The sequence below is a fragment of the Centroberyx gerrardi genome, chromosome 19, assembly GCF_048128805.1.
Source record: "Centroberyx gerrardi isolate f3 chromosome 19, fCenGer3.hap1.cur.20231027, whole genome shotgun sequence".
Lineage (NCBI taxonomy): Eukaryota > Metazoa > Chordata > Actinopteri > Beryciformes > Berycidae > Centroberyx > Centroberyx gerrardi.
Window position 1 is genome coordinate 16509160 of NC_136015.1, and position 23184 is coordinate 16532343.

Sequence of the window (23184 nt, forward strand, 5' to 3'; positions counted from 1 at the left end):
TCCCTTGTCCTGTCGCAGGGATGCCAAGGAAAAATTGCAAGGAAAGAAAAAAGGTTGGAGTTGCCCAAAAGAAAGCTGCCTTCAGACACAGTCAGTGGCAAAATGTTTTTGGGCAGTGAAGTTGGTTTGATATTCCCATCTCAAAGACAGGTGTGAGGATCCAGACTGTCAGTTACTTGTGTTTGGGGTGTATTTTTCTTGGGAAAAATGTCTGTTACGGCCAGTGCCAGGTGTGTATACGTACTGTGACAAGCGCACTACAGGGACATTAACGTAAACCACTGCCATTTGTGGTCACATAGCCCTTATGTACAAGAACTGTGAAATCGGACCCATCAATATCACTGGACTGCTGATGTCTTTCTTTGAGATTCTCTGCCAAACATTAGATGCAGTCTCTTGCATCTCAATGGGACAGGTTAGATTAGATTGTACACTGTAGACTTTATGGATGACAATACAGAGTCAATGTCCAGCCCCCCCCCTCCACGCCTCGAGCTTTACAGGACTTCTTTAACTGTAGGTTGGCTCATGGCTCGTTTACATACGGAGCTCTAGCGCAAATAATGTTTTAAGGTATTGTGGTGGAATGGCAGAGGTTTTTATCTTGTGTGCTACCCCAAGGCCTGGACATTGAGTCACGTTTTGAACCATTAATACAATAGTAAGGTGTGTATGAAATATGGTGCATGGGGAGGAAACCTGACTCACGAGTTCACATTGTTCCCTTGCATTTCCCAATTTCACCGCCTGCATGGAAATCTAATGTAACACTGATGGAGGGTGGACTAACCACTCTGCTTCAACAAAGGAGAAGGAAAACATTTTAGAGCTTAAATACATGTCAACGCCTCGATGACTCAAAGCCATTTAAAAGGCTGATGAGCAGGATGGGAAAGAATGAGACAAGATGAAATGTTACATCCACACTCCCTCAAAAAGAGAAAGCAGAAATCTGCAATATTCTCCATAGCTGGAGAGAACGGCAGTATTTTGTTTGACTACATCGCACAGTTCATAGCATTTTCCCCCAAATAACAGTTTTCAGGATACTGAAAACATTCCCACTCACTGGCAGTGGACAGTCAGATACAGAGAAACTCCTGGACCACTCGGGGGAGGACTTCCAAAAAGAGTACAGCCGGAAGAAATATTGTCACATCATGCTCTCAACTACCTAGCATAATAGGATTTCAACTTGACATGAATGCATTCCCCATTTGGAGAATTTTCAGGAGGTTGACACCATTGGAAAAGGTGTTTCCTGCCCATCATCTACTCATGTAAGCCAAGTTAATGAACAGACCCATCATGGGGATTTGGGAGACAACCGCTGAACCTATAAGATGCATGCTGGATGCTGCGAGGGAACACCGTGGTCCAATTCCTGTTTTATGTGATAATCAGTTTGCCCTGAGCATAGTTGAAGAACCAGGTGAAACTGGAATGCATGTTTTGGTTCTCCGGTAATAGCCACACAGACAAAAACAACATTTAACCACCTCTAATGCATGAATGAATGGGAGTCATAAGAGCAATTTCAATTGTTTTCCAACATCATCTTTATTTGGCATTAAAAAGTTGTTGATTTTGACATTGACATTGAAATATGCAACGTCTCACAATTGTCCCATGACTCCCATTCATTTCTCATTAGCAGTGGCGATATTTGTGTTTACCAGAGAACCAAACCTGTATTGAACGCTACTTTCAGGGCAGAGGGCCATCTGTCTATAGCACAAGAAAGGAATTGTACTTCAGTGTTCCCTATCACATGAATAACATGAGTACACCTTAAAAGGAAAATATTTCATTATAGGGTCCATCACATCATCAGCGCCACTGACTGGCCAAAGGTAACATAACATTTACATGGTTAAGTAGGAATTGTATCATTTTAGAAAATGAGTGAAATTATATCTTTGAGGAAACTATTGTGAAAGGACAGTGTAATGGCTTAGACCCTGGATTGGACTGGAACAGTCAACCAAAAGAACTACAGAATATTAACAATTCTTCAACACAAATACGGGGTGGAGGACGGGCAAAAAACAGAGGAACAAAGGGACAGTCAGCATTAAGGTTTGTATACTTTCTTCCCAAACCAAGGTAACAGAAGGCTCCTACTTAGGCAGGGAACTCTGGAAAGCTCTACTCTAATTTCTGATGAGGGTTTCTGCATGCCACCAAGTGTCCACATTACGACATTTAGAAGCCATATTTGGCCTGGGTTTGCCGGCGGGTTAGCTTGTTGTCTGCCCAGTTGTTCTTCAGTTCCAGCTCACGCTCCTTTGCCTATGGGTGAAAGAAGAGGATATAAAAGCTAAAAATCCTGTCGAGCCCTCTTGAGACAAAAGGTCATGTAAATAACACTTTTCAAATAACAGTGTTGATTGACATTCCTAAGGAAAAGGGTTCCAATGCACTTAGGCTCTGATTCGGTCCTTCAGCCAAGAGAAAAACCAACAAAAGATCCTTGTATTTGTGTCATGTGTAGCTTTGAGTTTGGACGGTGCAGAGGAGAATATTTAAATTATCCCTCTCTCACACCTGCCCACTGGGTTGCCAGGTTTCTGACATTAGTACGTTTTTGCATATTGCCGCTCTCAGTGGGTCACGGGTGTCAAACCAAATTTAATTTGATTTCAATATCAAGTGCTATAATTTGGAAATTGCCTAAGAGACCTAAGAGGTTACCTATATTCAATGCAACATCAGGCTGAATAAAATGAAGCTGTTGTCTTTATACTGGGTATTGAATGCAAGCCTTATCAAAAACACACAGTGGCCGCTGTACTAGCGCCACCTTTTCTCCAGAGCAGACATCGCTTAGTAGAAAAGAACATAAGTTGCAATGCTCGGAGAAACCCGGAGAACTCCTCTTTTTGGGGACACTCCGCCCTGCATGTGTAGCTGCTCAAGAGGCACATAGCAAGATCTTCAGTGCACAGATAAGTTGCTGAAGTCTGAACGCCGGCCCACACAATCTTGTGGATACATCCCTACTACGTGCACTTATCTCAACTCCAAATAACAACAACCCACACAAGTCATCCAATAGCTCTGAATGTTCAACAAGAAACTACTGGCAGAGATAAGAGAAATGCTTGTTTGCTCATTTGTTGCTTGTTTGTGTACCTTGTGTGGGCTGAACACCAAGCTGTGGTGGAGATCTCTTGCACTGTATAACCCATGGCATATGGTGTTCAAGGCAAGTGCACTGTACAGACAAGCATGGTGGCGCTCTGCCTGGAGCTGGATGTGTGTGGACATGTCACACTGGGACTGCATGTAGGCGTATTAACTCTGAATCCCTGCCCTCCTCTGTGTCTCTTTCTTAGACCCAACTGAAGGCTAATTTTTATAAACTTGCATTATCTAATAACTTTGTTCTCATTGTGGTGTCCTGGTATTGTTAATTTGTGTTAGGACTTAAATTTGTTTTTTGCTGAGTCAGCCTTTATGAACTATGAGCACTAATGGAGTCAGCAGTGCAATTTGTCCCTTTACCATGGTTAATTCTCTGTTTAAATGTTTGCATTGATCATTTTAATTTACAGCACTTAAAACGTCTTTCAGAATGCTGAAATGTAGGCAGCTTGATGCTGCAGTAAGAAAGTATAATGTGGCATTGAAGCAGCACACACCTGATGAATGAGATATGTTATCTGGTGCTTGCGTCGCTGTTGTCCTGTAGGTTGATCGCCTTTTTTCTGCAGATGCAAGGAAAAGGTAACAGAAAAAAACAGAAAACAATGTTACGGGATGTTGGAGGATAATTCCTGTTTACAATCATCAATCATGCCTTAAAATATTTCCAGATTCTACCACGTCAAAACACACACATATACATATACATATATATATACACACACACACACACACACACACACACACACACACGTATATATATATATATATATGTATATCTTAAAAGGCTTTAGGTTCAGCCTTCCCAGTCTCCATTGAGCGAAAACAGTAAGCAAAGGCATATGCACCATCATAAGGCTACAAATTACATAATCTGTATGTGTAAATAACACAACAGTTCTTCCTGCCTCTCTACAATGAAAGGCATAGCAAACTCCTCTACAACTGTGCATAAACCCAAACATAAACCTAAGTGGAACCTAACACCCAGACCTCTCAAACAAAGCGTTTGCAGCTCACCTTGCTGAAGGACTGGCGCTCCTGCTTCTCCTCCGTCATGCTCTTGGTCATCCACTGCTGGGTGCCGCTCAGCTGGTCGTCTCCCTTGATCTCCAGAAACTTCACCTCCTCTTTGCCCCTGTTCCTTTTCCCCTGCAGCCGCATGAACTGCAATATGGGGAGAAGAGGCTCATATCAGCTCAATCTCAAATGATGTTTCAACCTGCCTAGAAGATTATCGAGTCATATTACTGCTGCTCCGTTTCACATCCTTTTCTAAATAAGATCTACTGTTGAACTTCAATTGTAGGAATGGCATGGACAAACAGACAAAAGTGTGATGACAGGACAGAGCATGGCAGCAAAATTAGCAAGAGTTAACCTACTTAGATGGTGTTGTATAACATGGTAAAACAATGCAAATTAGTAGCACGCTTCTTACCGCTTCATCATCAAACATGGCAGAGGAGCCAGGCTCTTCAGCCTCCGCCAATCCGGGGTTAGGATCCTGGTAGTATGGCTCATTATAGTATCCCTGTCCAAGGAGAAAATGTTTGGAATGTTACTAAAATTCATATTCCAATCTAGTTGAACAGCCATGAGAAAAAAGAACAACCCAGGAATGATATTAAACTCACAGTGTAACTTGTTTCTAAAGCCATTGCATTGACATGTACATGTAACCTACTGGATCAGTCACTGTTACCTGAGGGAAAGCCTCCGGGCCGGCTATGGGCTGCTGGTATTGAGGATGCTGACTTCCCCATGTACCAGCTCCCTCATGGTTCAACCCAAAGTCGAGAGGGGCATCTGACTGGCCGCTATCGTCACCAGGTACAAAAGGAAGGAGATCTGCGGGGGCTCCCGGCTCGGGGTCTAGGCTAGGGACGACTGCGGGGAGCGGCTGGGAGCTCTCGCCTAAGGAAAAGTAGTTCTCCGGGGCCATATCCTCCTCATTGTCCTGGTCGTCTGTGGCTATTTGCCTCGCCAGCTGCATGGCGGCTGACTTAGCTGCAGCTTTGATAGCGGAGGGGGACGCGCTAGAACCAAGCAGACCCTGGGCAGGCGTTCCAGGCTTGGGTCCTTTGGGCTCCAGGCGCTTGGTGAGTGTGTGAGGAATCAGGGGTCTCTGGGTCTCCTTCACAGTCAGGTTTTTGGGCTGTGGCAGAAGGGAGGACAGGCCTGTACCTGGGCCCTGGGAGAGACATGGGAGACATGGGAAAAGGGCAAAGTGTGAAAGAGAGTTTGGAGAATGTCAGCCAGATCACTGTAGTATGGTGCCGTTTACTGTATTACGCAAATGAGAGAAATCATGGTTTTTTGTGTTATTTGTTTCCTTTCCCCCTATGTATTTTTATCATTATTGAGACAGAAGAAACACTGAAAAGAAAACAGCGGAGGCACAGAATAGTGCCCCAGAAGAACTGAAACTAGGCTGGCAAGGGTACATGTTGTTCCAGATGTATTACACCAACTCTATCCATGTGTGTTAACTTACAAAATATTCTGCTAGTTCATATTCCATTTTTGAGTTGGCACATGCAAACATCATATCGCATCTAGTACTACTACTACTCAACACGGGCTCATAAGGTGATTAAGAGAAATCCAAATATAACAGCTGAGTCATGGCTGTATTGGCTGGGATAGTGAGAGATGTAAACATCTTATCCTATCTACTGTGGGTTGTGCAGACTGAGCAAGGTTTGTTTCCATGGTAATTTGTGTAAACAGGGATATGAAGGTGCACTGAGCAGCTCATATTGAATTCAACCTTAGCCAGTATTAGAGCTAGTATTCTGGGTTACTATGAATGTAAACACATATTCTTACCTGAGGTTGTAATTTCTTCTTTGCAGGCTCATCATCATCCGAGTCTGACTATTGACAAGACAAGAAATTAAAACTTAATAATCACCACCAGCACCTGCTCACATATATTATTCACGATTACACAGAAACAAATGGCTGAAAAGACTAATTTGCTTACATCCTGTCTTTGGATCTGTGGTATGATAATTTTGACAGGCTCTGTTCGCTTCTTCGGCTTAGGCAGATTGAAAAGTAAGCCTCCTTTAGATGGCTGGGAATCTAGGTCATCGTTTGACGAACTGTCCCTTGACGAAAGGTTTGATTTCGTCTCCTTGCTTGGTCCTTCGTTTCCTAGCGTGGTTGATGTCGCCTTTTTAGGAGCAGGTAGAAGTGAAAACAGCCCTGCACCGGGTTTGCTCTGCGGAACCACAGAGGTTGAGGTTTCTTCTGAGTCGCTGTCATCACTGCTGCCGTAGGCTACTAGAGACATGTTTGCTGATGTTGAGGATTATTCTGCAGCAACTCGTGGACATGGAGAACCACTTCTCTTGGTTGTATCTCAAAAAGCCGTACTCACGTTGGCTTCTCTTCTCTGATGAACTGACATGAATTTAAAGTACAATGATCTTTGATCAATACAGCCGACTAAAAGCCAACAGTTCACTCCACACCTTTACTGAAATCATTCAAGGAGCTGTCGTGTTGCAGTGGTTCAAATGAGGGCCTCACAGCGGGCTCATTTAAATTAGAGGACTGTCCCAACTTCGGATTGCTAGCTAGGCCGCAGCAGACGATTTAACTACCTGGCCTTTCTTGCTCAGTCAAATTAAATCCGCATCACCTCGATGATACATATTACAACCTCAATTCGTGCGATAACTGTTTTCTTTTACAACGCAAAATATGCCTTTTATAAGAAGTTACACCAACAAATTGTGCCAGTAGTCTCTAGTCCTCATCAAAACATTCGCTTCCATCGTTTATGCTTGAAGTGAAGACGACTGCGCAGCTTTCTGCGGCTCTTCTTCTTCTTCTGTGTATTATTTGGCAGTTCTTCCTCTTCTTCTTCCGATTCTTTAATACATGGCGGTTAGCAAACAACGTAAAAATGCGCACTACTGCCATCCACTGACCTGGAGAGTGGACTGGTAATTTACAATATCTAATCATAAAAAATGGAGAGATAAGGAAAGAAAGAAACTCAAAATCGATCTATCAGACCTGTTTACTTCAACTACTCCAACTGAAATATAATGCACTTGTCTTCTTAAAATTCAATTTACATTTACTTCTACACCCAACTCTTGTATGGCTCTTAATTTATGTGGCAGTTGGTAATCAACAGTAGGGAATTACCGCCCCCCATCGACCAAGCGTGTGAACTAAGAATTTGGAGGACCTGAAAAGCAAATCTTCGATGAACTAACCCTAAACTTCTACCATATTTATACCCATTTCCCATCCCTCCATACAAAAATATTATTATCACCTTTACCACTGGGCCTGAGATAACAGAAATCCCTCTCCATACCTTCTCCTGTGACATATGTTTTGGGGTCCTCTGGCAGCATTTATTACCATCTTTATTCTCTCTGACTTCCATTCTGTGTACAGTTTGTGACCAGGCAATAAAGCATACACAGATTATTACTTTATCAAGACAAATCCTCTGATGCCGTCTCTCCTTTGACTGCTTGATTTGTGTATTGCCCACAGATTTACATTCTTGCTTCAGCGCAGTTTTGACTGTGACTGCTTAGTTTTTCTATTCTATTCTATTCCATCGTTTGACTGATAACCAGTCATTTTTCAGAGGTCCATTTCTATTCTACAAATTATAGTATTTTGCAAATACTGTAATCCTGGCCAATGGAGGAAAAAATCGTTTTCTGTCCTGGATTTCCATGTCAATTCAAACATTTTGCCCGTTCATTTTCAAGTTTATAACCGTATTAATATATCGACTGCTATGGCAAAGTTCGTGCTCTTAATGTTTCATGATAAATTAATCTATAATTGTCAATGGGACAATGAATGGGGATTTCGCGACGTCCGCAACCAACAGGGGCGCTAATTGTGCGACTGCATCGACACTGGGGGCGCGTCTGTGAAGAGGGAAGCGGGTTTCAATTTCAAACCCAAACAGTCCGAGGGAGAAGCCAGTGGGTTGTAAAAACAAAATACACTGTTCGCCGTGGAAATTGTATTTAAACATCTTCTAAAACGGTTTTTATTTTTCCCGCGTCGTGGACATAGTCCATGCTACAGTCCGCGTAAAAGTCGCTCGCCTCTTCGTTCCAGTTTTCTGCGCCTGGCTAATTTTGATGTGATAAACCGACGCTTTGCTTATTTGTTGCAGGTGTTGACTAATCCGGATACAACTGTAATACAGTGAAACATTAGTGTCACTTACATATATCTAATATAGCGAGCTATTTCTCCAAGAAACATGCCGAGGTCGAATAGGCAAAGGGAATATAAACCCGGGGATCTCGTCTTTGCTAAAATGAAGGGGTATCCACACTGGCCTGCGAGGGTATGTAACTAACGTTAATATCTTGTTTCCAGCTTTAGGTTACATATTCATTACAGTTCGTGTGTTACTGCGTGCTCCTATCACTTGTTTATCTGTGAGGCCTAGCTAACAGTGGCTAACATGAGTTAGCCTAGCCGAGTTACGTTAGCTAACGTTAGCGTTGCCCATCCACGCACTGCCAAGTCAACCGTAGACAGTTGAGTTGCAAATTCTTTTGGATGTTTCATGTGCAGAAATACCACACTCCTTAGCTTGCATTAGCTTACATAGCTAATGTTATTGCTAGCTGCTCTCGGCCACTCACACAGTTTTTGATGTGTCGCCTTCATTTTAAATATACAGCCTCCCCTAAGGGGCCCGGTTAAGCTAACGTTAACTTAAGCTTTTCTTAACCGTTAAACCAGCCGGATAACATGCAGCCTGAATTAACGCTCCACGGCCTAACGTTAACCTCTGTCAACCAGCTAAGTTAACGGTGGGCCATTTGAGGACAGTTACACACGGAGCCACGTTGTAACTTGTTGTCCAACAATGCGAAATAAGTTTGAATTTAGTTTTACCTTCCATTTGAATAGCTGTTGCGTTACAGACGATATACTTTTGAGCTGCTTTGGTAAACTGTAACCACACTTTGTATCCAAAATATCTTGCCACTGCCTGCCTTCCCACGCAAAGCTGTTAGCGCTTGCAATAACAGCAATATTTCTTCTCACAGGGTCAAATGTTACAGTAGTTGGTGTTAAAATCCCACATTAAGGTCAAATTCAGGATAGTCGTAATTCAAACTGGTAGCTACCATACTCAAAGAATATGGTCTGCCTAGTTTCTTTCTTTTTTTTCTCCCCATAAACAGTTTCCCCACACACACCAACATTGCCTTCAGTGTTTTCCTCTGTTTCTTCCAGCATTGGTGCGCCGCTGGAGAAAATGTAAACGTAAAATAAATTGGTAAAAAAAAAAAAATCCATCTACAACGCATCGTTACCCTAAACTTTATGGATTATATTGTTATGCAAAATAAGAAAAAAGGCAAAACAGTTTGGCACCCTGCACTGGAACCATAAATGGGACCATAACGGGTACTAATTGTGGAAACAAAGCTTGCATTACCCCATGCACCCCTGGTCCATACAATTACAGAGGAAACACTGCCTTGTAATTTACATCAATGTTCAAATTTGTTTTTGTTTTTAAAGGTAGCAGTCACTCAAATACCAAATATTTCCCTGTTTGCCGCCCCTCCTCCTTCCAAAAAACCTCACATTTGTTTGTTTATTTCCAAACATGGATTCAATAAACAGTGCAAATATTTCCCTGAGCTTCTCATCTCACAGTATTGTCTGTCTAGTACCTCTTCCCTCCTTTTCTTGCTCTTATCAGACAGACTTGCCTCTTGTCAGTGGGCTACATGCCCTGCCCCACCTATCCTGACACACTGGCCCTATCTGGGGATGCCAAAAGGCCTATTTGGCAGGAGGTCTGTTAGGAAGCAAGGCGACACCACACTCTGTCATCATTATAGTGTTTCCTTGTGCATCAGTGTCTTGCTGTCCTCTCTCTAACATCCTATATTGTCTCAGTGGTGGAGCTGCAACGATACATTACATTCAATTTACAATAGCCTTTAAGGCCCCGTTCAGTTACACATTAAATACATTTAAAATCACATAGGCATCATAAACCTCCATTCAGTCAGCAATGGTTAAGTATTCCATCGTGATGCCTGATGTAATCATCCAGTTACCCAAGCCTAATTTACAGCATCAGGACCCTAGCCTGCACCTCCCAAAGGATTACACAGCTGCTAATGTTAGATCTGGTGACTAATGTTAGGTTCCTCTAGGGGACATTCACACAAAACTTTCATTTTGGCTATGAATATATGTTCCAGTTTTGAAGGTCTTTTTAAAAAAAAAAAAAAATTTATTCAGTAAACAGTGGCACAGTTCTTAAATGTTTGACTTAATCCAAACATCAATTTCCAATGCATTCAATCACTCTCTGTAGTCTGAATAACTTAATAATAGTACATTCCTTAAGTTTCAAATCTTTCCATGCAGAGGGGGCAAGAGGACTTGAGGGCTTTCTCACCTATCTCTGTCTGAGCCCAAGGGACAGTCAACAGAAATGACTCTTAGGACCACAGACTACTGTCCTTCACTGTGTAATAGAGGCTAAATAAATACAGGGCAGCCTCTCCCTGCTTTTCTTCAACCCATTCAAAAGACAGACAACCTCTTTTTTTCAATTCGAAGATGATCTTGTGGTCGAACGTTTGTCGGAACATCAGAATTGACCATCTGACGTTTGTTTTGTTTTTTTTGTTGTTGTTTTTTTCTCTGAACAGTTGCTTGGATTTCTGGATTTGTCCGTGGAGTTTGTTAAGTAGCTGTCTGCTTATTCACAGATTGACGAGTTACCTGAAGGAGCAGTGAAGTCCCCCTCCAACAAGTACCAGGTGTTCTTCTTTGGAACACATGAGACGTGAGTAAAATGTGTTATGTGACCAGCCTCGTTCCAAGTAGAGCTTAAGTCATGGCTGAAGCAGTTGAGAAAATGAAAGGAAACATTCAAGATGAACTCATTTCTGCCAATTGGGAAATACCATCTACTGAAACTAGTGGTGTATTTATTTATTTATTTGTGTGTATGTGTATGTATGTGTGTGTGTGTATGTGTGTGTGTGTACAAAGAAATTGTATTAGTACAATTTCAGGTAATTTATCCAATTATGTCAAAATAGACAAGACTACTTGTATGGTGTACTTATCGTTTCATAACACAGTCTCTGCCAGGTATACATTTTATATCCATGGTTTAGTGTGTGAATGTACACATCTAGGAAAATCATTAAGTTATGTTGACAGCTGTAATGTTTGACCACCACAGGGCATTCCTGGGGGCCAAGGATTTGTTCCCCTATGATGAGTGCAAGGAGAAGTTTGGAAAACCAACCAAGAGGAAAGGCTTCACTGAGGGACTCTGGGAAATTGAGAACAACCCCACAGTCACACATGAAGGCTATGAGGTGTGTGTGTATATCTGTGACAGAGGCTAAGTGTACATACTTGCTGCTTTTCCTGCAGATTTCTTTCACTGTATTGTGAGTAATGTGCGTAATTTGTGCCCATGGAAGGTAAGCACAAAATCTGGTTGATTCCTAAGGAAGGTAAATTTATTTTAAAATACATATTAACCGTAACCTAGGGAATCTTGAAATAGCAGTGACAGAAACTCACAACAAATGCAGTGAAAGCCACAAATGTGGCTGGCTGGGGGAATACGAGGATTTAGAAACTTTTTGAGCGGTCATAAAGTTGCAGATATTCTCAAGCTCGACAAGCTGAGCCTCGAAACGGTTCATTCTGAAAGAGTTTGACCACAAGATGTGAATAAAGGAAATGGAGATGCTTTTCCACAAGGCAGCACAACCAATCATGTGATATTTTAGACCAGTTGCAGACAGTCACGCAAAGATGTGACTGGTTCGGCCGGCAAACCTGTGCACACTTTGGAGTCTGAAGCCAATGCGGTGCTTCATATTCTCTGCAGAAGTGTCCTTTTGTCCGTACAAACCTGGTGAAATTCACTGCCCCCTTAACCCTCTTAGAGCATTCAACATGATTTCTCAACTCTTTTCTTTGTTCCTGAGAAACTGGCACCAGCCTCCTGTGAGCACCTGTAAGCATTTATCATTAGTGCAGCAAGTCAATGGAGATGAAACCATTTCTCTTCAAATTGCAAGTACAAGTCCTTGTTCTTGCTTCCACTACAGGCTACAGAAGTAAATGGAATGACTTACATGCAGGGTTGAGAAACATTTTTTCATTCCCCATTGACTTGCACAAGCACTGCTGATAAATGCTAAAAGGAAGATGACATAAATTTCATGGGAACAAAAACTCTGGCTTCATTATATTTTGATTGTCCAAATAGGGGATTCGATTAGCAATTAATGGGATAGTGTTTTAAAAATGTAAACCTTCTTGACAAGACTGCACTTCTCCAATCCTGTCAAGGGCCCAGACCGTCCTGACCTTCCATGACATTAACTAAATTACACACTGCTGCATTTAGCGAAGTCGTAGCTTGAAATGTTTGGATGTTTATAGTATTACAAGGCAGGGATGTGCAAAAGTGTTTTTTTAATCTTCTGCTTTGTCTCCTCTGAACAACTATTGAAATATTGAGTGTGTTCCATTTTAAAAACCAAAAATAATTGTAATAATATAGCCACGAGCGGCGATTGAGGGGTCCAAGCACAATTTGATAAGACAGACAGATAGACAAAACATTACAGAAGGTAGAAAGACACACACAAAAACTGACATGTTGTGAAGATCAAACATGCAGTCTAACACCGGCTTTTGTGTTGGCCAGTGACTTTTGTCAAGTTAACCTTTTCATTGCAACCACATTGCTGGAGTTGTTCACAACGGCCAAACTTTCTATTATTTGTCCTTGATGACTAATGACTTTGGAAAGGACAAGTCTGGATTTGAACCCTCAACCTTCCACATGAAAGGCTGATGCTTTACCTACTGAGCCAAACACCTGTTCCAAACCAAACCATATTGAAAGCCTCAGAAAGAATACTAGACAGTGTGCAGTAGACGTCTCTCTCTCTGGGGCCCTAACTGCTAGCATACATGCTGGCATGGTGTGCACGTATGCTAGCAGTTGGCAAGGCATGCTAGCACAGTATACAGTATCTATATAGAACCTTAGAGGGTTCCAAATATGTACCAAGTCATAGAACCCGAAAAGGTTCTTTATGGAACCATTTCTTCTAAGAGTGTAGGGAATTCACAACACCATGCCATTGTTTTGACATTTGTTGCGCCTCCTATTTATCGATTTTAATGAAAATTTGCAGACATGGTTCACTATCCTTACGCAACAGATCTGCCAAGTTTCGTGATGATTGTACAAACGGTTGATGACTTATGACCAGTTGTGTGCTAACGGACTAACTTTCTCAAGTTTGATGGTTGACAGCGACCATGCCGTTTATCCGATCTGGCCAGTTTTTAGACCGTTTGTGTATCTCAAGCTCCTTATGCTGTCTGACAACTTTGGTGTTGATAGAACAACAATTGAAAAAGCCTTAGGGAAAAAACTGTTTTGCATAAAACGCAAAATGGCGGCAATTCAGTATGGCAGATATGGGTGGTCCCAGTAGCAAAGTTGTAGAGCACGTTCAGCTGCATATGTGTATTAAGTTTCGTGTCAGTTGGACCTAAGGTGTGGGAGTTATGGCCTTTTTAGTGTGACTTCTTGTTATAGCGCCACCATCTGGTCAACATGGGTGAATGGCCTTGCCTGAGTAGTGGGGGCCCATAGGAACCCACCTGCCAAATGTGGTTGCTCTGGGACTTACGGTTTCTGAGCTGCACATACTTTTAGCGGAGAAAAATAATAAGAATAGGAATAAGAATAAAAAGAATCCTTACAAATACAATAGGGTTCCAGCACCTTTGGTGCTTGGACCCCTAATGAAGGTTACTACAAATGTTGGCAGTCTCAGATGGAGTGATCATGTGAAAAATACGTAGCATGCACACAGTAATATAATCCTGCTAAAGACAACTAAACTAAAGACAATATTTAGACTTTTTTGTGTGCTCTTTGTGGCTCAGAGATTCATGCCATGTATCTGCAACAGTTACATGGGGGTTCAAATCTGACTCGAGACTTTTCGTCCCTCGTCCCTCCCTAACAATTCCATTTCTCTCTTTAGCCATCGAAGAAGGACAGCATGTCAGAAGGAGCAGGGGAGACGGGTAGTTTGGAGAAGGCGGACGCAGAGGGCAGCAGCGACGAGGACGAAGGTGCCCTGGTCATCGACGAGAAGAACGAGAGGGGAGGAACTAAACGAAAAGCAGGGGAGTCCACAGAGGTGAGCTTTTCTTCAAGCTTGACATTGTAAGGTGAGAGCTTCTTAGTCGTTCATCTTTACGGCTCCCTGACGCTTCCTCAAACCCTCGGTAGGCGTCTCCCAAGCGGCTGAAGGACACCGAGGGGGAAGGCGATTTGAAAGGAGACAGCAACAAGTCTAACACGGAGGCCAAGCTCAACGACGTGGCTGGGCCTAAGCCCACTGCTCCGTCTTCACTGAGCGAGTCGAGACCGGAGGCCCAGGAAAACCCTGCTGCAGAGGGCCAGCTAACGGCAGATAAGGTACGGCGCTCTGCTTATTAGGTTAGCTTCTCACCCTGGAAACATCAGATTAAAAGGAATCACTGTGAACTTAAAGAGTAACTAAACCCCAAACTCAAATCTGTGTAAAGCCTGACATCTAATGGTAAACAGCATGCTGCTGAAATTGCCATCTGCTATTGGCTGATCTTTTGTGCCAGGTGATGTCATCTAAAGAGTGCAACAGTTGGTGACATCACCTGGTACTAGCATGCTTTTTACCATTAGATGTCAGGCTTTACACAGGTTTGGGTTTGGGGTTTAGTTAATGTTTAAGAATGTAAAACATCTAAATCTGACACAATCGTATGTAATTGTTCTGTTGATTGCACAATTTCCAAGAAATTAAAAACTGACTATGAGAATAAGAGAGATTCTGCATAATAATCCATCATGTTGCTCTTCACTGTTCTCCTTGCAGCCCGTGACAGACAGTGCTTAACACCAACTCTCAGAAGAAAACCAAGAACCTTTGGCCCTTCTCTCTGGAATTTAAGCATCAAAATGATTACCTGCAGGATGCTAGACTTCTGCTGTTTAATTAATAGGAGAATTTTAAAACCTAAGTATGTTTGTATTGAGAGACAAACAAATCTTCATTTGCCATTTTGGGATATCATATATCCCAGATATCAAAAGTTTGCTAATCTGATTTCAAACAATTGAATTGAGCACTTTAAGGCTCATTTATAAATGGGATTTTGGTGTGTATATATATTTTTTATTTCTAAGTGCAATTACATAATTACAAAGTCTGGATGCTAGGTGTCAAACATTTTTCAGTTTAGAGGGAATACATGCTGAATTCATAATGGAAACTAAACAAAGTGAGTTTTGAGAAAAGGAAAACCTTTACTCCACAAAACAGTTTTGTTTGACAGATACTCCCATTTGTCCATTAAGTTGATATTTGTTGGTTTTGAAAATGGACAGATCTTTTACTTATAAAGAACAAATTTTCACATATGCTCTCAGCTTTAATACAGTATGTATACAAGAATTAGTGAGTTTTCTTCCATTTGTTTCACCTAGCTTTTCAGCCTGATCTTGAAACATGTAATTTATCTTCTGATACATGATGAGTTGCACTTTCAAAGCTTTTTTTGTTTTTTTTGCCCCATTAAGCGTTGTCTAGTTCACTGTAGGAAATTAATATGCTACACAGGTTTTGTTGCTTTGAAGTATTCCGCGCTTCATTGGAGGTGACCAAATTATGCAATTAATTTCACTTGATCCCATATGTGGCCTACTTGGCTTTTTGAATATTTTGAACATGGAAGCCCCATTTGAGAAAGACCCTCAACTAATTACTTTGTGAATCCCCCTCTGTACTTCCCAGAGTAACTCTTAGCTGATGATGTGCATTATTGAAAGCAGAAAGACATTCCTGAATGTTATTGCGTCAATCCTGGGTCTTGAACTGTTTTAAGTCAAGGTGGAGAAACTGCATTTTGTGGAGGGGAAAAAAAAGTTCATGGTCACTTTTTCTGGGGTAATTTTCTGGCAAATCCTTTTGAATCCACCTTGTCAGTTCAGCTGTTAATTTCGTTATATTGTATCCTGATTCCTTATTTAGCTCACATAATGCTGCCATTGCCAGGTACTGGAGAAGTAATTGGTGGTACCAAGTATGTTTCTTCCACAGCTCTGAAATGTATTGCTGGCATACATTGTTAATACCAATCTAATCTACACAAATCGCGGTTTTGGAAGAAATGGGATTTCGGCGTGACTTGCATTCCCAGAGCCAAACCTCTTTAAAACTCTGATTTCTCTGTTTCTCAAACCCTCTTAACTGGAATATGAATCTGTTTTACTTAAATGGTCTTATTATTTTGGCTGTGGAACAAAATTGTGATGTTTTAAAGAAGTGTTTTATTCAAACATTTATTTAGACAACATGTTGTTGAATATGTGGTGGTGTTATTTTACCTTGGCGACTCTGTTTCCAAGTTCCATTATGGTAGTTTTTGGGGGTACTCAATCTTCAGGTTCAAGTTTTTTGACACACTTTGCCTATTTACCATGTTATTTGGATATCATATTCATTGCTTCAATGTTCTTGCATATATTTGGCAACACGAGCCCACAGTTATTCAAATTATCGTTGAACCTACGGGGAAGCTCAGTCCTTTAAAAGTGAAAATAATCCCTGAATGTTTTGCATACAGTGGGACTGATATCCATATGCAGATCTCCTATGCTGTCCTGCTGCATGACTTTTATACCTGCTGCCCTGTCACCACACCACTGATTCACAATAGAAAATGGTCAGAGCTCAATTCCCCCACTCAATTCCTAGGGTGTCATTTGTAATTATAGTGTAATCCTTGGTTTAGCTTTCTCTGTCACTTTCGGAGGCTGCCACTCAGCTTAATCTACTGCTTAGTTTTACCATTGTAGTCGCCGGTCCATTTAATAAACATGTTGATTACAAAAATACTTGTATTTGTCATGTTTACATTCAATAAGCTGTCCTCATTGTGCATTAACCACACAGACTTCCTTAGTCTGGAAAGCACCTGGCACAAATGAGTTCTTTTGTGGTCACTGTATCCTGTTTAATCAACAATATTATCTGCAGTTCCTAAATCGCAGGAGGCTGCAATATTATTATTATTATTTTGTTTATCAGGGGCATTCCACACAGCCTCCTAAACCAGGTCTTGTGCAGAATCCCTGGCTGAAAAATCAAGTTTCATGCTGGGGAAAACCTATTATATTTGATCCAAGCAAACCTAAGGATTTTCTCAGCTCATTTTTCACACTGTAACACTATTACAGTTGTGCGAAAGCAATAATGGCACCTTTTTTTTTAATGCATGTCACAAATAACTTGCTCCTGAGAGAAGCTCATGGCACAGTTTGGGGCCTTTGGCTGTTAAAGCTGAACTAGTTTTGGTGTTATGTAACTTATCCTGACAGATTTTATGTTGGGGTTCATCTGAGTATGAGCTTTTAAGGTCCAGTATTTGGACAGTGACACAATGTTTTGAATCCACTCTCATTGCTCCTTATGTTAAATGACACAACTACCATGAGATCTGTGTAATGTCAGCTTTACATTGAGGGTATTTTCACCCTCATTACCTGAACATACCGAACTACCCCCGTTTCACTTGGTTGTTTTCTTAATAACTAAGCAAACTTGGTTCACTGGGCAAATGTTGACAAATGGAGTTTAGTTGCACTTGAACACAACTCTGTCCCTCATTTTGCTTAGGAGCTTTTTCAGTATTGATTTCTAGATGTGCTGTGGCAGCTGGTGCATCTGGTTCACAAGATTAATGACTGCTTTATCTGGCTTGAATGTTCAATTGCAGGTTTTCAGAAATTCCAGCTTCATGCCTTGTGGTACAGCCACTATAAATATCTCCCCAGCTACTATGTGTAGTAAAAAAACACCTCCCTGGGTGCTCCTAGACTCAGGGCCCAGCTGAACTGTCTTGCTCTCCCCTGTGATGGTGGCCCCAGAGGTTCAAATGACTATGCAAAAAAGGGGAGAACATGTTAAACAAGTGTAAGTTGAAAATATTGAATAATAACTCTAATTTTTGAAGATGAATGAAAATTGAATTAAATTTAAAAAAAAAAAAAAAAAAGCTGTAGGATAACTTAAGACAGAATATCGCGATGCAAACTAGAAATGAGCATGATAAAATTTCCTCCTCATCCTCCTCAACATCAGGTCCCCCCTAATAGTAGCTTCCCTGTACCTTATCAATATGTTTTTGCTAAACAACTCAATTTTATAGACAGTTTCTTGCAGCTGAAGTGCGTAGAAGGTCAACTTACTGCCCGTGCCCTACATACAGCCCTCAAATCAATTTCTCATCTCGATCAACCACCAGGATGGATGATTTGATAACGGCGTGGCCACTGCGCATGCGCTGAGCCAGGAACCCTCCTATCCAGTAGGTGGCGTTGCTACGGGCTTAATGCTAGTGTTGGTGTGATACATGTGACATTGACATCAAGAGGAGGTAAGATACTTTTTCATATTACCAACTAATAACGACACCTTAATTAACTCACGGATATTTGGAAAGCTATGTAGCAATCCCATGTGTGTGTGTGTTTCAGTAAATAGTGGCGTATGTGCAGCTCGCTATGTAGCTAACGTTAGCCGGTATAATCTAGCTAACGTTAGCTATCCAGTGGTCTTGTCAAGGGGAACTGGGCATCTCTTGGGTTGTGTCTTGATCTATTTTGTCCTTCCAGCGAAATGAGGCTGACGGCTCTCCTGTCGATGGCGGCCAAGGTTACTTTCCCCAAAGACTACCGCTTTGGCACCAACAGGCCCTGGACCATGGCTGCCAAGAGGCTCAATCCTCCAGGGAAGAGCAGGAGAAAGGTGTTTGTGGAGCCCATAGCGCCTGAAGAGTGGTCTCTCTTCAGAGGGGATACGGTATGTAAAGGAAAATAACCTGATTTACTGTGTTTCATGAAACTAGGAAATTGGATGAACCAGAGATCAGCATAATTTAAGCTTTGAGTAGAGCATTACAACAAGTAAAATAACCCTGACGCTATTAATATTGCAACTACAGTCATGTAATGTTTTATGTTGTCTGTGACCATCATATCAAGCCATGCATGTCTGCAATGAATAACGTTTTTGGATTATTTGTAAAGAGCCTCCACAGGAGCCATAATAAGTATGATATAACGGTTTGGCCAAACCTTTACTCAACAGGGTTTGACAAAAGTATCTTTAACTGATGTAACACATGAAGAAGAATGTGTGTACAATATACAGTAGTCAGTGTGTTTTTCATCTGTTTCTTAGGTTGAGATTGTAGCAGGGAAGGACAAAGGGAAGCAGGGGAAGGTGGTCCAAGTCTTCAGACACAGAAACTGGGTTCTCCTGGAGGGACTGAACATAGTAAGGAAGTCCTATTTTTCCCTGAGGATTCAGAGGAAATGTCACCGTTTGTTGTTGGTTGAGACACTGGCTGCCAGTAAGCTGCACATAACACAACTGAAACCTGGCCTGGTGAAGCTGTTTCATAAGATTAACAATGTGAATTCAGTTTCATCTACATTGTCTCTGTACTTGTGTAGCTCTGTCAGTGGGTTCACAGACTAACCTAAATGAGTAAATAAGAGGCTACCTGGATTCTTTACTAGTTTTACCATTTTGCACTTATTTCACTATCAGTTGAGTTTGTTCCCATATAAGTAATTTCCAAAAATGCAGATAAACGTGTTAGTTTGTGTATCAGAGCTGGGTCAATTAGTTTTCAATTCAGTGAATTTTAAGCTGAAAAGTAACTGTAACTTAGTAAATGAAGATCAGTCAGTCCTGTTAAATTTTGCAAACAGGATATTCAGTAACATTGAAAAGATTGAACCAGCTTGTTGACAAGTATGCTCTTTGAAAAACTTGCTGTTATGTAACAAGCAGTAAGGTTGCAGTTTCACCTCTGTTCAGTATTTAGTGCACATCGGTGCATATTGCAGTGCTGCTGAGAGGAAAGCTGGCTCCATCTGTACACTACACGGTGTGCTAAAGCCTTAGCATGCAACATAGCAATTTAACGAAACACTGGACACAGATGAAACTACCAATCTTCTCTCTGCATCATAGCAACAGCAAAGCTACTGTGGCAGCAGTGTTACACCATGTATTTATTTTTTAGCTCCACCAGATGGAGCCAGACAGTTTGTCTGGTAGAACTTGGCAGACTCTGGGCACAACTGTTAAAATGTGCATTTAAGCCTCAGAAAGCCTTGTTGGCCGCCACCTGTTGAATTTTTTGGACTTTAAAAGTGTGAACTGTGATTTCCTGTCTCAGCATTACAGGTACATTGGCAAATCTGGGAATTACCGTGGGACCTACATCGCCAGTGAGGCTCCCATGCTGCTCCGTGACGTTGCCCTCATTGACCCCACAGACAGGTAAACCTTGCTACAGTGCAGGATTAATTAATGTGGCTGTACACATGTATGCTCACTTAAGGGCCAGCATGTTGGCTGAACCACGGCTTGGGAATCAAACTGAATGATGGGCCTTTTTTCTCCAAGGTCATGTTATGTTATCTTTATCTGGAGCCCCAGACGCTAGTGTTGAGCTTACATATATTCTTCCTGAGGTCCAAATAAAATCACAATCAAAAGCAACATAAGTGTGACCAGTCCCTGGCAAAGAGAAATAACAAACTAAAACTTTAATGTGTTACCTTTTAATGTGTCTGTTTCAGAAAACTCTCCAATCCTTCTTTGCCAATTCAGGATATAAACTGTCTGGGGTGACAAACACTTGCACATGTTTTAACTAGTTACATATCTGTGGGGTTTTTGAATGGGATCACTGTGCCTCTGTAACAGTTCGATGCAGTGGTTTATTGTTGGCTTTCCTCTACACCAGCTTTAAAATAAATATTTCTCAGAAAAAATAAATGGGGGAAAAAATGGTCATAGGTTGTGGACGGCCTGTGCACAGCAAGACTCTTCTCAGGTTGCAGGAATGATATTGCAGACAAAAATGAAAGTATTCTACCGCACTCTGAAAGGCTTCAGATGGCCATGTTTAGATATATTTACAGTTTGCAGATATGTAAATATGAAACTGGTCTGAAGTTTTCCAGTGTGTGGTAGAATGCTTTCATCACGTTAAAAAATAGTCATACATTATTCAGATAAATGTAAATGGATTTATGGTCTTTGATTTGAATAGAGACTGGCTGTGACATGCTGATCTTGATCCTCCAGGAAGCCCACCCAGGTGGAGTGGAGGTTCACAGAGGAGGGAGAGAAGGTCCGGGTCTCTCTCAGGACGGGTCGAATCGTCCCTAAACCTGTCGTTGAGCGCCGAGACGGCATCGTAACACAGCAGTGGAAAGGTGAGTGTGTGTGTGTGTGTGTGTGTTGGCGAGGGATTTCCTTTCAGTAACCAAAGACGGTGCACGTTTTTCCATGTTTAGCTAACATGCAATATATGAAACCAGCTGTCATTCATCTTTTAACTCTATGCAGGACTTCAGCAACTTCAAAATGATACAGTGCTGTAGGATTGGAATCAAGTCTCTGTCAGTCTTAGTTTCATAGTTATGGCTGTAATAGTCTAATGGCAGAAATCCCAGATCCAGATGATCACCAAAATCTAATCAATTGTTCCAGACTGATTGTTCCAAAGGCCTATCTGTCCTGTCATAGATTTTTGAGATATCCTGCTGACAAACAAATTAATGTGGAAAAAAGATAACCTCCTTGGCAGAGGTAACAACACACAGATAGAGGCATTAACAACAGTCATGGGAGCTTTGGTATTCACAGCTTTGTGAAAACAGTTTCATTTTGTTTGTGAGCCTCATTGATGCCTCCCAAGAGCGCTGCCAAGGGGTCTCATTACTTGAATATGTGACTAGAAAACTAGTCTGTGCAACCCCAAAAAGGTCATAAATTGACCATCAATTTTCACTAGACAGCTCATGCAGCATAATCCAAGTGTTTTGTAGCCAAACGATTGCACTGTGAGTCCTAAAGGCTTATATTTACCTTACAGACAGTTTCTAAAAGTGTGAACGGTTGCATACTTTGCTCCTCCAGAGGAGACTGGGGGCGGTGAGTCTTCTGGCAGAATGCTTTGGGCACATCATGACTGTTCATGTTTTACAAAATAAGGAACTATCAGTTGGGTAAATATATAAGAGAGAGTGTGTGTGTGTGTGTGTGTGTGTGTGTGTGTGTGTGTTTGGTGGTCATAAGAGTAGAGTAGATAATGACAGAATTTTCATTTTGGGGTGAACTATTCCATCAAGTATTTTAACTGAGATTTTTCATATCACACACGCGTAGCTTTTCCTTTTCAAGGTGGCATTTAATTTCTGCATGTGACTAATTTTTTATTTCTGACATCACAGATGGTCCCAAAGATACCAGTCCAGAAGACACTCTAGAGAAGACCTATACGCCATCTTTGAAAACCCTGGAGGAGGAGGTCATGGAGAAACTGGGCATCCAGGAGAACAGGAGGCACCACAGGTCCTACTGGTATTGAGCAGAGAACCTCAGAGACACTCTCCATATCCCATGTTCCCCTTTCTGCTCTCCAATTTTCACAATGCAAGGAATTCTGAAGATACCTTGTGACGGTGGGACTCGTTTGGAATTTAAAAAGCTGGTGCAACATCCAAGTTGAGGAAATGCTAGTATTGTAAAAACATGAGGAGGGAAAACACAGTTGATAATAGACCTGCAGTAGACCTGTGTAGCTTCTATTGCCTGAATGGGAGCAGATTTCAGTCATTCTCTATTTAGGATGGTATCAGAGTTTGTATTATTTTTGTTTCTTTTATGTTATAAATAAATGTCAGAAGTAAACCAGTTATTTTAATGATTTGGGTTACGTTCTTGGCACTTCATAGTCTTAAATAACAGTACTGTTGAATTATAGGGTACGATATCAGCAGTGATCCAGAGTAATCATTTAAATGTTCAGCCATCTCTCCTGGTTCCTTCCCCTCCTTTGAGTCACTGCTTCCTG

At 41.5% G+C, this 23184-nt stretch overlaps 3 protein-coding genes across 3 annotated transcripts; 2 read left to right on the forward strand and 1 right to left on the reverse strand.

The window, feature by feature from the left end:
- Positions 1–1794: 1794 nt before the first annotated feature.
- On the reverse strand, positions 1795–6941 carry prcc (proline rich mitotic checkpoint control factor). Its single transcript, XM_071916238.2, has 7 exons — positions 6140–6941; positions 5983–6030; positions 4856–5344; positions 4592–4684; positions 4171–4317; positions 3648–3713; positions 1795–2295 (listed from the first exon to the last, which is right to left on the reverse strand). The coding sequence occupies exons 1-7, from the start codon at positions 6449–6451 to the stop codon at positions 2209–2211; spliced, it is 1242 nt and encodes a 413-aa protein (XP_071772339.1). The 5' UTR covers positions 6452–6941; the 3' UTR covers positions 1795–2208.
- A 1127-nt stretch (positions 6942–8068) lies between these two features.
- Positions 8069–17135, forward strand: LOC139925002 (hepatoma-derived growth factor-like). Its single transcript, XM_071916239.2, has 6 exons — positions 8069–8497; positions 10905–10981; positions 11387–11525; positions 14238–14396; positions 14489–14677; positions 15117–17135. The coding sequence occupies exons 1-6, from the start codon at positions 8411–8413 to the stop codon at positions 15135–15137; spliced, it is 672 nt and encodes a 223-aa protein (XP_071772340.1). The 5' UTR covers positions 8069–8410; the 3' UTR covers positions 15138–17135.
- A 1506-nt stretch (positions 17136–18641) lies between these two features.
- Positions 18642–23037, forward strand: mrpl24 (mitochondrial ribosomal protein L24). Its single transcript, XM_071916243.2, has 6 exons — positions 18642–18678; positions 18917–19103; positions 19485–19580; positions 20494–20597; positions 21411–21541; positions 22562–23037. Exons 2-6 carry the CDS (start codon positions 18921–18923, stop codon positions 22696–22698), a joined length of 651 nt encoding a protein of 216 aa, XP_071772344.1. The 5' UTR covers positions 18642–18678; positions 18917–18920; the 3' UTR covers positions 22699–23037.
- Positions 23038–23184: the final 147 nt, after the last annotated feature.